This window comes from Cucurbita pepo, chromosome LG02, assembly GCF_002806865.2.
Source record: "Cucurbita pepo subsp. pepo cultivar mu-cu-16 chromosome LG02, ASM280686v2, whole genome shotgun sequence".
Lineage (NCBI taxonomy): Eukaryota > Viridiplantae > Streptophyta > Magnoliopsida > Cucurbitales > Cucurbitaceae > Cucurbita > Cucurbita pepo.
In genome coordinates, this window is record NC_036639.1 from 12,012,731 (window position 1) to 12,027,202 (window position 14,472).

The window sequence follows — 14,472 nt, forward strand, 5'->3', positions numbered from 1 at the left end:
AAAAAAAAAAAGAAAAGTGGAAGAGAAGAAGATGAATAACTGACTTGCTAAAAGAAAACCAGAAAGTGTTTTTTTGAGATTATAAAAAATAAGAAAAAAAAGGTCTACAAAAGGCTCATTGCATATGGTGAGTTATGGGATCCTAAGGACAAATGGAAAGCTGTGAACATTTATGAAGCAAAGAAAAACGTAATGAACTTTCTAACAAAAAAATTTATGGGAACATAAAACGATAGAGATGGAGACAATTGTGAAGGCAAGACATATGGTCTCAAACCTTCGAGGGTCCTGACAAGACAAGAGATATGATATGAGAATGAAAGTAAAAACAAACAACAATACATTAAAAATATGGTGAAGAATCCAACTGCTTTTGTTGCCTTGCATGCAAAGAGGAAGAAGCCATTGTGAAGGGGTAGGCAAAATCTAAGCCACTGCTGGCATGTCCTTCAGCCATGAATCAAGAGGCTTTCCGATTGAGAAGACGATGAAACCGATCTCACGCAGCTTGTCTGCATCAAGCACATTTCGGCCATCGAAGATGAATGCGGGTTTCATCATGTTGTTGTATATCCTCTGGTAGTCGAGAGACTTGAACTCGTCCCACTCGGTCAGGATGCAGACTGCGTGAGCTTCCTTGGTTGCTTCGTAGGCGTCCCAGACGACGCTCACTTGCTTAACAGTTGTGGGGCTCATTGGCTGGAGGTGAGTAGGATGGTCCCATTCAAACTTGCTGAGAGTGAGGTCCCTCTGGATCTGATCCTCAGAGACTTGGGGGTCATAGATGCTCAACCGTGCCTTGTCTCCCAAGAGTCCTTTGCATACATCAATGGCAGGGGTCTCCCTCGTGTCACCGGTATCTTTCTTGAAAGCAAAGCCAAGAATGGCGACCTTCTTGTTTGACACTGTGTTGAACATAGAAGCAACTACCCTGTTAACGAAACGGTTCTTCTGGTAATCGTTGATCTTGATCACCTGTTTCCAGTACTCTGCTACCTCTGGAAGGCCATTGCATTCACAGATGTAAACCAGATTTAAGATATCCTTTTGGAAGCAAGATCCACCAAAACCAACACTGGCATTGAGGAACTTTGGTCCAATTCTGGAATCTGTGCCAACAGAATAGGCAACCTGAGAAACATCTGCACCAGTGGCTTCACAAAGAGCTGAAATGGCATTAACAGATGAAATTCTCTGAGCCAAGAAAGCATTGGCAGCAAGCTTGGAGAGCTCAGCAGACCAAAGATTGGTAGTGAGAATCCGCTCCTCAGGTACCCAATGAGCATAAACGGACTTCAGCATACCGATGGCCTTTTGACCCTCAGGGGTCTCCCTCCCTCCAATGAGGACACGGTCTGGGTTAAAGAGATCCTTAATTGCAGTTCCTTCAGCAAGGAATTCAGGGTTTGAGAGAATTTGGAATTTTATTCCTTTGCTGTTGTGGGTAAGGATTTTTTCAATGGCCTCAGCAGTTTTCACTGGGACAGTTGATTTTTCAACAACAATCTTGTCAGATTTTGATACATCGGCAATCATACGAGCAGCGCTCTCCCAGTAAGTGAGATCTGCAGCTTTACCAGCTCCCAGACCCCTAGTTTTTGTGGGAGTGTTGACGGAGACAAAAACAATATCAGCTTCAAAGACATGTTTCTCCACATCAGTGCTGAAGAAGAGGTTCCTGCCACGGCACTCCTTCACGACGCCATCAAGACCTGGCTCGTAGATTGGGAGCTGGTCACTGTTCCAGGCATTGATCCGGGACACTGAGATATCCACAACAGCCACTTCAATTTTCGGGCACTTGAGTGCAATAACAGCCATTGTAGGTCCTCCGACATATCCCGCACCAATGCAGCAGATCTTCACCATTTTTGCCTTTTCAATTTATAATCTGGACAAAATAGTGGTTGCAATATAAGGGGAATGAAAACTAGAACTATGAGAACGTCACCAAGTCTTCCACCTAAAATCATTCTATACCATACGAATAAGGACAAATCATAAAAGAAAATTTCTCTATAAGGAAACTATGTCATCGAACCAAGAGGATTTGACTTCGTTAGCAAGCTCTACTCCTGTCTTATAAAATATCTAAACAAAGATCTCAACACGAAAACGAACAAAAATCACCCTGAATGCAGTTGAATCAGAATCATCAATCATGCATCTATTAGGAGTATAATTTAAAGAACACTGACATCTCCATTCAACCTCAATGAAGCACAAATAACGAAGAAAGCGCAAAACAGCATGCAGGACAGCCGGTAGTTAAAAGCAACTCCAGTCAACAAAAACATCAAACCAGTTATCATAACCAGAGCCCTTCCTAAATAAAAATTAACGTTCCTTTCTAATTACGATCAAATCATGCAGATCAAATCAAATTACCAAACAAGTTCCAGAAGATCTAAGATCAGAAGACGACCACACTAGTGGAGAAACAATTCGAACAAAATCCACAGAATTAAGTCAGATCTGGTATGAATCATACTAACAGTGCAACTGGACAAGCAACAAGACGAAACAAATCACAGATCAAGAACGAAAACATGCAATCAGAAACAGATCCGAATGCCGAACAACACAAAGACGAGGAGAAGAGGAATTGAAAATCCGAAGAATTCAATGAATGAATCAGAAGGAAATTTGAGGGAAATTAAACGAAAAACATGAATGAGAAATGTGGAAAGGAAATTGAAAGAAAAGAGAGTTGAAAGCATTACCTCTCTCAGAGAATTGGTTTCTGAAACTTCGTGCGAGAGATTCAGAATGAAAAATGGAGGAAGAAGAAGCTGGTTTTAAATACGCAAATTGTGTACAAAGAAAATGCCCTCAAACAAATAGGAAAAGACGATTAAGTACATTCATTTTTTTTTATTTTTTTTTTTATTTTTTTTTTTTTTATTTCGACAAAGGAATTTGCAGTTGCATGTTCCGGTGGGGCTGTCAAGTCTTCACACGTTTGAAACGCCGAGAGGGATAGAAACGTAAAATTAACATTCACAGCATAGTAAAAAAAAAGTTACCATAGCCTTTTCTCCATAAATTGTTCCTTTTCATTTTTATTTTAATTTTTTATGCTTAAATTATTAATTTAATGGTAATATATCCAAACTAGCTCTTGTTTGAGATCAATAATTCTCCGTTCCGGAATCTAAAATATAATTAAATTAGAACTCCAAATCAATTTATGAGTCTTTCTTCATAGCATCGAGATGCTACATATAAAACTTGTTGGTCATATGCATTTACAAAATGGAGACGTGTCGAGCGTTGAGCCCAGTGAAATCGTAATGTTGAGTAGAATTGAGTCATTGCGTTTTCTTGCAAGTTCGTATCATCTCAACACTATTGCATTTTTACCGTTCGTCACGTGTGTTTATAGAGTTGAGAAGCTACTAGCATTAAGCACAGTAAAACTATAGCATTGATTTCGAAACGTCTTTTTACTAGCTCATAGCATGATTCGTGACGTCTTTTGCTAGCTCGTAGCATCTCGACAATATTGCTTTTCTAGCATCTCGACACCTTTTTCCCAAATTTTGTAGTTTTAATTGTTTTTTTTTTCACTCTCCGTGAATAGTTTCCTTTTAAAAAAGTGATATTAACGAAAGTTAACAGTGAAATTATAATCTTTGTCCTACCACGAATACTACTGATATATTAATAAATTAAATTATATATATATATATATATATATATATATATATATATATATTTTTTTTTTTAGAAGATTTTGTATATTTGCAATTATTTATTTTTGTTAAAAATAATTATATATATGTAATTTTTTATTAAGAAAAATAATTAAATTAACTTTAATTATGGTAAATATGTGTTTATTTTGGTGTAAATTGAGCAATTATAATTATAATAATCATTGATTAAGACTCCAACATCATCAGCGAATACTATAATTATTTGTCCTTTTTTTAAGGGAAAAAATTAGGGAAAAGGGAAGAAAACTTGAAATCTAAGCATGGACTTGCTTGGAGACTCAGAAAATTAATTTTGAGTGAATTTTAAGATTCATTTAAAAATAAAAATAAAAAAACGTAATAAAATTAGAGGCCAAAACCCACAACCTTAAACCTTAATTAATGATGTCTCCTTTTTATATTTTCAAAAAAGTCTCTTTTTTTTATTTTTTTAAAGGGAATAAAAGTGTCGATTTTTCCACAATTATTATTTTAATTTTAATTATTTATTTTATTACCAATATATGTCTACGTTTATTTTTAAAAATTATTAAAATTATGATTTTAATTTTTTTAAAACTATTTCTTAAATCAATTAATTAATAATTTGAAATTATTTTTGTCTTGAAATTTTATAAATAAATATATATATTTTATACTTTAAAATAAAAATAACAAAATTACTGTCACATGGAGGGGAAACGCCGAGATCTATTTTTCCTTTTCTTTTACGTCATATTCATCACATTTTGACTTTTTTTTTTTTTTTTTTTTTTTTTTTTTTTTTTTTTTTTTTTTTTTTTTTTTTTTTTTTTTTTTTNTAGTAATTTGCTATTTAGTCCATAAAATTCAACTAATAACAATTTAATCTTTATATTTTTTAAATTTGTAATGATTTAATTTTTATCATGAAAATTACTTAGATTTCTTAAAATCGCAAAATTTATATCGTATTTACGTGTAGTTTTTGTGAATTTTTTTAATAATAAATTGTTACGCATTAAAAAATATAATAAATAATTTGTTAAGAATCAATTTCTTATTAATTATGAGTCATTCATTTAAATAAGTTATAAATATTTAAGTTGACGAAACTTTAATTGATCAATTACTGGAATTAAAAAAAAAAAATCAATTAATGGAATTAAAAAAGTCAAAATGGAAGGATGGCTAATGTACGCCGTTGTCATTTATTTATGCGTACTATTATTTATGAAACTTAAAATTAAAATTAGATCATTTATTAATGTTGACTTATTACATAACGTCTTAGGAAGTTTTTTTTTTTTTTTTTTTTAAGTTTTTGATAAATAATTAAAAAAAAAATTATTTACGAAATAAATGTTACAATTATAATTTTATAATAAAGATCGCGTTAAATATCTTTTATTTTGTTTTATATGTTAGGTGTTAAATGAAGTATAAAATACACACATATGATATAAAGGGATGCATATTTATAAATATGTAAGAATTTGTAAGCTTGATATTGAATATGGGCCCTATTTAGAAAACGTATCAAATATCATGTGGGCCCAAAACGTTAGTGGACTGATACTGCCTAGGCCCAAAACCATATGGGCTCAAAAACCCTAGTGGGCTGATACTGCAGAGGCCCAAAGCCCATATGGGCACAAAAGCCTAGTGGACTGATACTGCCTAGGCCCAAATACCAAATGGGCCCAAAACTCAAAAACCCATACCCTACACTAGTCGGAGATAACTCAAAAACCCATGCCCAAAAGCTCATATGGGCTGGGCCCATATGGAAATGGAGAGATAACGCACTCGAGACCAAAGAAACCTCCGGCCATAGAGAAGAGATATCGACGTCTAGGTACCCTCGATCATCTTTCCCTTTTACTTGAGGGGTCGTCACAATGGCTAAAGAGAAGCTGGTAATGGGCTCGATAGAAATAGACAATTAGAACAAATTTGGAGTCAGGGTGGTTTTTCAATTAAACCGAGTAAATCAAACCGTAAAGATATTTAGATATTTAGATATTTACAACGGTAATTTATTATAAGAAATTCAACCTTGTTATAGGGTTTTAAATTAATTGAAACTAATTTAAAATATTTTATTTATTAAAAAAATTATTTAGGAGAGAGAAAAATTCGGTCTAACAGCATCGAAACTAGGCTCAAATGCCGGTTGTTCAAAACAAAAACGGTGTCGTATTCTTGAAACGACGTCGTTTGCATTCCCGCGAAACACTCCCAATCTCGCCCCTTTTCCACAAGTTCCTCTTCTTCTGAAAGAACAATTTCTGTGGCCGCTGCAAACCCTAGGGAGCAAGGGGGCAAAATCAATCATGGCGATCAAACATCTTCTCACCCTCGCTCGCACCTCTCACCGGAGGTCCGCCTCCTTTTCTCAGGCTGTGAGATCGGCGTCAACTTCTCCACCTCCTTTTCCTCCACCGTCCTATGCGATGATCTACGATCGCTTCATGGAGAGGATGAAACCGAAGCTCAAACAGCTCGAGAATCCCGACCCTAGGTTTCTGAAATACGGGTCGCCTCATCCGACCATCACTGACCACACTCGGATTCTGTCCGCGCCTGAAACCCGCATCACTACTCTTCCCAATGGACTCCGGGTTGCAACTGAATCGAATCTTGCTGCTCGGACTGCGACGGTTGGAGTGTGGATCGATGCCGGCTCGAGGTTTGAGACCGAGGAGACTAATGGCACTGCTCATTTCCTTGAACATATGATCTTTAAGGGAACAGAGAGACGGACGGCGAGGCAGCTCGAGGAGGAGATCGAGAACATGGGTGGCCATTTGAATGCATACACGTCCAGGGAACAGACTACGTATTATGCCAAGGTCTTGGATAAGGATGTGCCCAAGGCTTTGGATATTTTGGCCGACATTTTGCAGAATTCCAAGTTTGAAGAGCACCGGATTAGTCGCGAACGGGATGTGATTTTGAGAGAAATGGAAGAGGTAAGAATCATTCTCCATTTGTTTGATTTGTGAGGTTTGTAGTGGATAGTACGACGTAGTTCTCTTCTTACTTGGAAATGTTTATAGATGGAAATAAAAATAAGATCACATGAGCCGCAACTTTTCCCCTATCAGAAAAGTTAGTTTCTTGTATATATTGATAGAGCCAATGAGCCTTGTACCTGGGGTTATTTAGTTCTTCACACCACACGAGTCTGGTTTCCTTTTGATAGTGGGGTTGGCCATGACTTAGGACTGTTGCGTTTTTATATTCTCATAACATGTAGTTTTGTGACGTTGACTACACAGGTTGAAGGGCAAACAGAAGAAGTTATATTTGACCATTTGCACGCGACTGCATTCCAGTATACTCCTCTTGGTAGAACGATTCTTGGTCCAGCTCAAAATATCAGGACAATTACCAAGGATCATCTTCAAAGCTATATTCAAACGCATTACACGGCACCAAGAATGGTATGATCAATTTATTTCATTGTTTAATTACTCTTTGAAAGAGCTTATATACTGATCGTGTTGATTGTGTTGTATCTTTCTCCCACTTCTCTCTTCAATCAAGATACTTGTTCAAGGTTCCACTGGAAAATGGTTGTCAATAATATGTTGCCACTCTCTCTTTCAGGTTATTGCTGCTTCTGGAGCTGTTAAGCACGAGGATTTCGTTGAGCAAGTAAAGAAATTGTTCACAAAGCTGTCAGCGGAACCAACCACAGCCACTCAGCTGGTTGCTAAGGAGCCAGCAAGTTTTACTGGTTCCGAGGTACAAGAAGAATATTATTTGGAATCCACCTTTCTTTCTATTGATAACTTACAATACCAAAATTATATTTTCACTGATAAACAGGTTAGGATAATTGATGATGATGTTCCTTTGGCACAATTTGCTATTGCTTATAATGGAGCATCCTGGACAGATCCAGATTCCATTGCTCTGATGGTCATGCAGGCCATGTTGGGTTCATGGAATAAAAGTGCTGGAGGTGGAAAGCATATGAGGTGATTTTTTCCTTCCTCCTTTAGCCCGTTATTATCTCTGTGTCTTAATTTCAATCTTAAACTTATAACTACTACTTACCTGTGGAAATTATTTTCATAATGATAACTATTTTCATTATTCATAATTGTTTGTTCTTTTTTTAAAAAAATGTATGAACAGTTCTGAGCTGGTCCAAAGAGTTGCCACAGATGAAGTAGCAGAGAGTATGATGGCTTTCAACACCAATTACAAGGACACTGGTCTTTTTGGTGTCTACGCTGTTGCAAAGGTGATTGTAATAATAGGATCCTTGGCCTTGATATATTCTATTCGTTAATGCGTACTTCAATTATTCCTTGATAATTTCATATGTACCATGGCCTTTGATTTACTTGGATATTACAAAGTTAAATGCTAAGTCTCGTAAGGTTGTGTAGAACAACTTGGACCTCACATGCTGCAGGGTTTTGTTGTAATGGTCTGTTAGAAATATGCACAATGGATGACATCATTTTTTTCTAGTTCCCAAACCATTTATGCTCTCTGAGATTTCTGTGTTGAAGAATACAAGACGCTTTTCTTTCTTTTTTTTTCTCTCTCTCTCTCCTTTCTTTTTTTTCTCTCTCTCTCTCTAAACGTATCAATTTTAGTTTTCTATAATTGAAAATAGAGCATTGTTTTTAATTACCATTTGATCTTAATATAAGCAGAAAAAATACTGGTTCTATCTTTGAGTTTTAGCAGATAAAATGGTTTTTTTTTTTTTTCAAAATCCGTTTTTGTGTGATTGATGTTTTAGTTATCATATTTATTTGTAAATTAATAAATTTTGGGAGTTTCTCACCTATCTATGTGCACTGGTTCTAAATTAGGGACTACAATTAGACTTATTACATTTTGTAGTCCATAACTCTCAAATAAAAATTAAGGATGTAATAGTTTGGGTACATACATTTTATTCTATTAAAACTTAGAAGCATGCTTGTGAATAGCTTTAATTTTAGGTTTGCAGTTACTTAGTATAACGATTTGTTATTGATCTCTTCGTAGTCACATGGCTTTTAATCAAACAGTTATCCAAGCTGATGTATGTATCATTGTTTATAACTTATTGATTAGCTTGGAGGCCCATAATATTCTGATTTTCAACCTTCTAAGTTGTGTGCTTTGTGTGGACCATATTGTGATAATCTTTTGATGCAATTTTCCCCTGGTTTTGTTTGAAGAAAATTTCTCAGTGCTTTTGGTTGTTGGTTCATGATTCCTGTGTCACTGGCTATATTCCTAAAGGATAAAGCCAGAGTCTGTTCCCTGTAGAGAGGCTTTGTCCTGGTAATTTCTTGAGTGAATTTAGAAGAAAATTGAAGAATTTATTATCTTTTTTTTTTTTTAATAAAAAAAAATAATAGGTGGAAAGATGCCTAGGTTTTGGTTCTGTTTGTTTGGGGGGGTTTTTGTGCGCCTTGTTAATAATTCCCTTCTACAAGCCACAAAAGGGTTTGAGACTAAAAATGAAACCTAGTCCGTCCATCCTTCTGCTGTCTCTTTTTTCCAATTCATTTTTTTAATGAGAAGATAACTGCAGTTTGATTTCTTAGCTGAAATATCTATCATTGTGTCCATGTTTTCAGCCAGACTGCTTGGATGATCTGGCCTATGTAATAATGTCCGAGACAACCAAGTTAGCATTTCAGGTTTCAGAAGTTAATGTTACCCGTGCTCGCAATCAGGTAGATGCTTCATCTCTTTTTCCTGAGTCTAAAGTTGGCATTTCCTCCATTTCTTAATACTAATTGAACTTGGAAAAATGATAAGGGGGAAAATTATTATGACTTAATTCATATTATGCTGAAATTAGAAGGGATGAACTTGTTTTATACAAGCTAGCATACAAAAGTAGGGCAACATAATAGTCCGCGAGATGGAAAGGAAATCCCAATCCCAACAAAATAATAATAATAATAATAATAATAATAATAAAATAAACAAGGAGAACTGGTGATAACACCGGTATCTCTACAAGTGTGTTAAAACGGAATTAGCGTATTTCACCAGTACCCAAATACTAGAGGTAAAAGGAAATAGACTTCCACCGCCCGAGTTACTTGTTACTTTTTTCAAATTAATATTTGACTTCATCCTTCGTCTAGGTGGCCATAATCCTGCAGTAATTAAATGCAAATTAGAATCTTTCTAGTTTCTTGTATTGGTAATATAAGCATACTTGTTTCAAGTCATATCCCGGTCCCTTTTTGTTACGGTAAAAAAGTATTATCCCGATCCCTTCAGAGTTATAAATTCCCAGTTTTTATGATGAGACATTGTGACCGGATGATGCAATTGTGGTCTATATCATTCCACATTGCTCTCCAACATAAGAATCACCATATATCTTGCTTATAGCCTGCGGGCATGTTTTCTTAAAAAAATTCTTTTCGTAGTCAAATTCAAATCCAATATTTATGTGTCCATTGACATACTCTTTTGTTGCAATCTGCAGTTGAAATCTTCTCTTTTGCTTCACATAGATGGAACAAGCCCTGTAGCAGAAGATATCGGTCGTCAGGTGGGTACTCCGCTCCTTGCCATTATCTTAAATAACAACATTCTCTGCATATCAATTCTTGATTCGAGAAATTTTGGAATTGGCTTAGAGGCCCAAGTATGTTTGGGAAAGAATAATCAAATTCGTTGTCCTTTCCTCAGTCTTATGCTTGTCTTTGTATTCTGGTGTGGTCGTGAAACTAATCAAGCTTTCTTGATAGTATTACAAAATGATCCAATTCCTCATATTTCCTTGGGTTGCAGCTGCTTACATATGGCCGTAGAATCCCCTTCGCCGAATTGTTTGCAAGAATCGATGCTGTTGATGCAAGCACCATAAAACGTGTTGCGAAACGGTTTTTTTTCGATAGGGTAAGAACTGAGGAAGAGTAGCGAAAAAGTGCTCGAGGTTACGTTTTCCTTTCCTTGCTTAACTTTAATCCTTCACTTGTACAGGATATTGCAATTGCTGCATTGGGTCCGATCCAGGGTTTGCCTGACTACAACTGGTTCAGACGCAGGACGTACTGGAACCGATATTAGACGACGTGACTTTCGGTACCGTGTTATTTTTGTTCACATTCAGCAGCAGTATTCTCACAAAATAAATCTTACGTCCTTTCCGAGAATAGCGGGCAGATTAATTATTTTTCTTTGCCATTTGTAAAAGTCATACAAAGGTATAAGAAGTTCGTACCTACACATATAATTTCACTAATTTTTCTTGCCAAGGGATCATGGTATAACTCTTCGTTCGAGGGTTCGACAGAAAAGGTAGGCGTAAAACTTATATTTTATATGCAATTTTTACAATTTAGACAAAATGATATTAAAGCTGGTTTTTTAATTGAATTTTTTGGTTCTTTTTTTCTTTCATTTTTACATTAATCGAATTTAATTTAATACCAAACTTGATTTTCATTAATTTAGTTAGTTTTTTAACCAAAAAAAAATTTGATTTTTGTTTATGTGCCAATTTTAGTTATACAATTACTTTAAATTTTGTTTTTAGTTTATGAATGTTGCTGTTTTCTGTTAATAATGAGTGAGCTTGAATAAAGAATATTACTCTAATATATATAGAGTGACTTAGTGTTATAATTAATAAAAGATTTGGTAAAATTAGAGAGAATAAGAAATATGTAAATCTTTCATGTATGTCTTTACTCAGAGATGTTCATGAAGGGGAGATGGTAAGCTTTTTCTCCCTCTTTCTCTTCTCTTCTCTGTCATCTATTTCATTTTTGTTTTTAATAGAAACTATTATTTGGTGTCGATGTTCATCTATTTCATATTCTTTCATGAATGAACATCTCACTGTATATCCAATTTTGTTTAGTGGGTCTCATGGAAACGGTTAATTTAATTTAATTTTTATTTTAAAAATGCCTTCAAGTTTTCATCAGTATTTCAAAAATAAATTTATATTTTTGTTAAATTAGCCTTTGAGCTAAAACCATCATCCAATTTCATCTCATTTGCAAATGAGAGATAGAGATAGAGAGAGAAGCATAGAGTGTTTGAAGGTTGGAGGGAAGAAGAAAGAAGGTTGGAGCGTAAAAGCTAAGGTATGAAAAACGCATGCGATGATGTGTTGTGTGTGTTTGTGGGTTTGTTGTGTTTCGTTAAAAAAGAAAAGAAAAACGGCGATATTAATTTGATCCAATTCTCTCAACTCTCTCATCGAATCGCATTGTTATTATCGAAAATTTCATCTGAAATCTCCATCTCCATTTTTTCATTTTCATTCCACTTTGTTTCTTGGATCTCATCGCCATTCTTCTTGATTTCTTTCTCAATACCCCTCTTTCCCCCCCTTCTTTTTCGAGGATTTTTGTTTGTCAGAACTGAGAAGCTCTTTCAACCTTCTGGGTTGCTCTCCAATGGCCTCCTTCACGCTCCCATGCTCCAAGGCTTCCGCTCTTGCCGGCTATGGCTCGTCGATTGCTCAGAAGAATTCGCACCAGAACCACATTAAACAGAATCTTCCCCTTAATCGCCGTGGATTTTATCTGAAGGATTCTTTTTCGTTCGGATCTTCTCTTATCGACTCCTCGTTTTCTGGGATTGAGGTTTGTTACTGTGTTCATTTCACATTCTTGTTATAATGTTCAATCTATAAACTGAAAATGTACTCCATGGTCATTGGAAATGGTGATGTTTGATGAATCAATATCATAGAAACTTCGTTGTTAAGTGAAATTTGGTACTGTTCTTTTGGCTGTCCTGGTGTTGGTTGCTAAACCCTTTTTTTCTGTAACTCCTAGCAAACTGGAAGGCCTTTGCGTTTCTTCCTAAACCCAGTTTCATGTTTTCATTGAAATAGTTTCTTCTGCGAAATAAAGGAAGGTAACACCCCAAGCACACCGCTAGCAAATATGGTTTCCTTTTAGACTTTCCCATCAAGGTTTTAAAACACGTCTACCTCTTTTAAGGGTCAGCGTCTTTGTTGGCACACTGCTTAGTGTCTGGCTTTGATACCATTTGTAACAACTCAAGCCTACCAGATATTGTCGTCTTTAGACTTTCCCTTTTGGGCTTCCCTTTCAAGGTTCGCGTTTGGTAGGGGAGGTTTTCACACCCTTATAAGGAATGATTCGTTCCCCTCTCTAACCGATATAGGATCTCACCCTCTTAACTGGGGATCCTATCATTCATAGCTCGGAGTCAGAGTTTTTGTTGGTCAAAGGAAAACGTATCCCTTTGAATGAAATTTTTTTGTACCTACCTACTTGTTGAAGGTTGATGTAGATGATGTTTTGAAGCCGATTGATGACTTCATTACTATCATCCTACACTTAACAATATGAGAGTTTGTAAAGGGTGAGATGTTTATGTTTTTGTTACATTTTGTATGCACTTTTTTTGTGGTTCTCAGGTGTCAAACAAGAAGAGATCTGCTGGTTTAGTTATGAATGCACTTAATGAGGTTAGTTGGTGGCATCAGTTACAATTTCTACTTTTTAATACATACATTCATGGATTTTTAGATGTTTGTATCTTTGTTTATCGCAGGTGGTTGTCGGAAAAACGTTGAATTCTGCACCTGCGCTCGTCTCTACGCCTGGGAACACGCCATCCGGAGGAGAAATGGACACTGCAGTTGGAGTTCCAGATCAAAATTCTCTTCCAGACGAGTTGTCAATATCGACCTTCATGAGCCAAGTTTCAGATCTCATCAAGTGCGTAACTTTCGTTCGATTGTGAATAAGGAATTGACGTTTGAGCATCTGAGTCGTCATCTCGAATAGAAACATCTTTTAACATTGAATCTTTTATCTGCAGACTTGTTGATTCAAGAGACATCATGGAACTGGAACTGAAGCAAGGGGATTGCGAAATCATAATAAGAAAAAAAGAAGCTTTACAGCCATTAGCAGCAGCACCAGCAGCTGCACCAAGTCCATACATGGCACTGCCACCACCTCAAGCGCATAGCATGGTTGCACCTCCGCCCATCCCTGCACGCGCAGCGGCCAGTTCTCCATCTGCAGCACCAAAAGTGGGTAGTTCTCATCCGCCTTTGAAATGCCCGATGGCCGGAACGTTTTATCGAAGCCCTGCACCGGGAGAACCTCCATTTGTGAAGGTAACTTGAGAATGAAGAACAGAGATGAAGGGGAAAAGAATTGTGTCTTTGACTCAAAGAGTTTCCATTTGTTTGTTTGTGTAGGTGGGAGATAAAGTACAGAAAGGACAAATCATATGCATCATTGAAGCCATGAAGCTAATGAATGAGATTGAGGTTTGTATCTCCCCATCCACTCCAACCAGCATTTTCATCACATACTCACTGTTCAGTTTCTTATTTTATTTTCAATTTCAGGCTGATAAATCTGGAACCATAGTTGAAATATTGGCTGAAGATGGCAAACCAGTTAGCGTAGACACGGTAAGCCTCTCTTGATCTCGACGATATCGTATCCGTAACGAACCCGTGCTTTATATTGTATTATATTTGATCTGAATTTCCAAACCTTCTTGTGTGCAGCCACTTCTTGTGATCGCACCTTGATGACCTTCAAGAGAACAGAACAACCTTTGCTTCTCTTTTTTATAAATATTTTAGGTTCGAAGTTCTAAATTTAACACCTTTGGAAGATGTTTACTCGATGTATCATACTCGATCATTCGGATGCCATCAATTTCGACTTTATGCATATTATCTTCATTCAAATATCAGTAAGTAAACTTTTCATGCTTTTTGAGCAATTTACACAATCACAATTATTGATTATTATATGTTCACACTGATGAGATGTTTTATGAATATATTCAGAAA

General features: G+C 36.0%; 3 protein-coding genes across 3 annotated transcripts; 2 read left to right on the forward strand and 1 right to left on the reverse strand.

Moving 5' to 3' along the window:
• Positions 1-105: 105 nt before the first annotated feature.
• Positions 106-2,853, reverse strand: LOC111788525 (UDP-glucose 6-dehydrogenase 1). The gene is made up of 2 exons (XM_023668864.1): positions 2,724-2,853; positions 106-1,891 (listed from the first exon to the last, which is right to left on the reverse strand). Exon 2 carries the CDS (start codon positions 1,867-1,869, stop codon positions 427-429), a length of 1,443 nt encoding a protein of 480 aa, XP_023524632.1. The 5' UTR covers positions 1,870-1,891; positions 2,724-2,853; the 3' UTR covers positions 106-426.
• Positions 2,854-5,899: 3,046 nt separating this feature from the next.
• LOC111788030 (probable mitochondrial-processing peptidase subunit beta, mitochondrial) lies at positions 5,900-10,925 on the forward strand. The gene is made up of 9 exons (XM_023668164.1): positions 5,900-6,652; positions 6,962-7,126; positions 7,293-7,430; positions 7,515-7,666; positions 7,827-7,935; positions 9,278-9,376; positions 10,147-10,212; positions 10,455-10,562; positions 10,647-10,925. Exons 1-9 carry the CDS (start codon positions 6,014-6,016, stop codon positions 10,731-10,733), a joined length of 1,563 nt encoding a protein of 520 aa, XP_023523932.1. The 5' UTR covers positions 5,900-6,013; the 3' UTR covers positions 10,734-10,925.
• A 200-nt stretch (positions 10,926-11,125) lies between these two features.
• Positions 11,126-14,395, forward strand: LOC111788031 (biotin carboxyl carrier protein of acetyl-CoA carboxylase 2, chloroplastic-like). The gene is made up of 8 exons (XM_023668165.1): positions 11,126-11,758; positions 12,036-12,262; positions 13,069-13,119; positions 13,206-13,372; positions 13,476-13,779; positions 13,864-13,935; positions 14,017-14,082; positions 14,182-14,395. Exons 2-8 carry the CDS (start codon positions 12,074-12,076, stop codon positions 14,203-14,205), a joined length of 873 nt encoding a protein of 290 aa, XP_023523933.1. The 5' UTR covers positions 11,126-11,758; positions 12,036-12,073; the 3' UTR covers positions 14,206-14,395.
• The last annotated feature ends 77 nt before the right edge of the window (positions 14,396-14,472 follow it).

What these genes read in the sequence shown, in the direction of transcription:
- LOC111788031 (XM_023668165.1), top strand. Translation starts at nt 12,074, where the DNA reads ATGGCCTCCTTCACGCTCCCATGCTCCAAGGCTTCCGCTCTTGCCGGC. An exon ending in CAAGTTTCAGATCTCATCAA is followed by an intron (nt 13,373 to 13,475) that starts GTGCGTAACTTT and finishes TTTTATCTGCAG; the next exon opens with ACTTGTTGATTCAAGAGACA. An exon ending in GAGAACCTCCATTTGTGAAG is followed by an intron (nt 13,780 to 13,863) that starts GTAACTTGAGAA and finishes TTGTTTGTGTAG; the next exon opens with GTGGGAGATAAAGTACAGAA.
- LOC111788030 (XM_023668164.1), top strand. Translation starts at nt 6,014, where the DNA reads ATGGCGATCAAACATCTTCTCACCCTCGCTCGCACCTCTCACCGGAGG. An exon ending in TTTTGAGAGAAATGGAAGAG is followed by an intron (nt 6,653 to 6,961) that starts GTAAGAATCATT and finishes TTGACTACACAG; the next exon opens with GTTGAAGGGCAAACAGAAGA. An exon ending in AACGGTTTTTTTTCGATAGG is followed by an intron (nt 10,563 to 10,646) that starts GTAAGAACTGAG and finishes TCACTTGTACAG; the next exon opens with GATATTGCAATTGCTGCATT.
- LOC111788525 (XM_023668864.1), bottom strand. Translation starts at nt 1,869, where the DNA reads ATGGTGAAGATCTGCTGCATTGGTGCGGGATATGTCGGAGGACCTACA.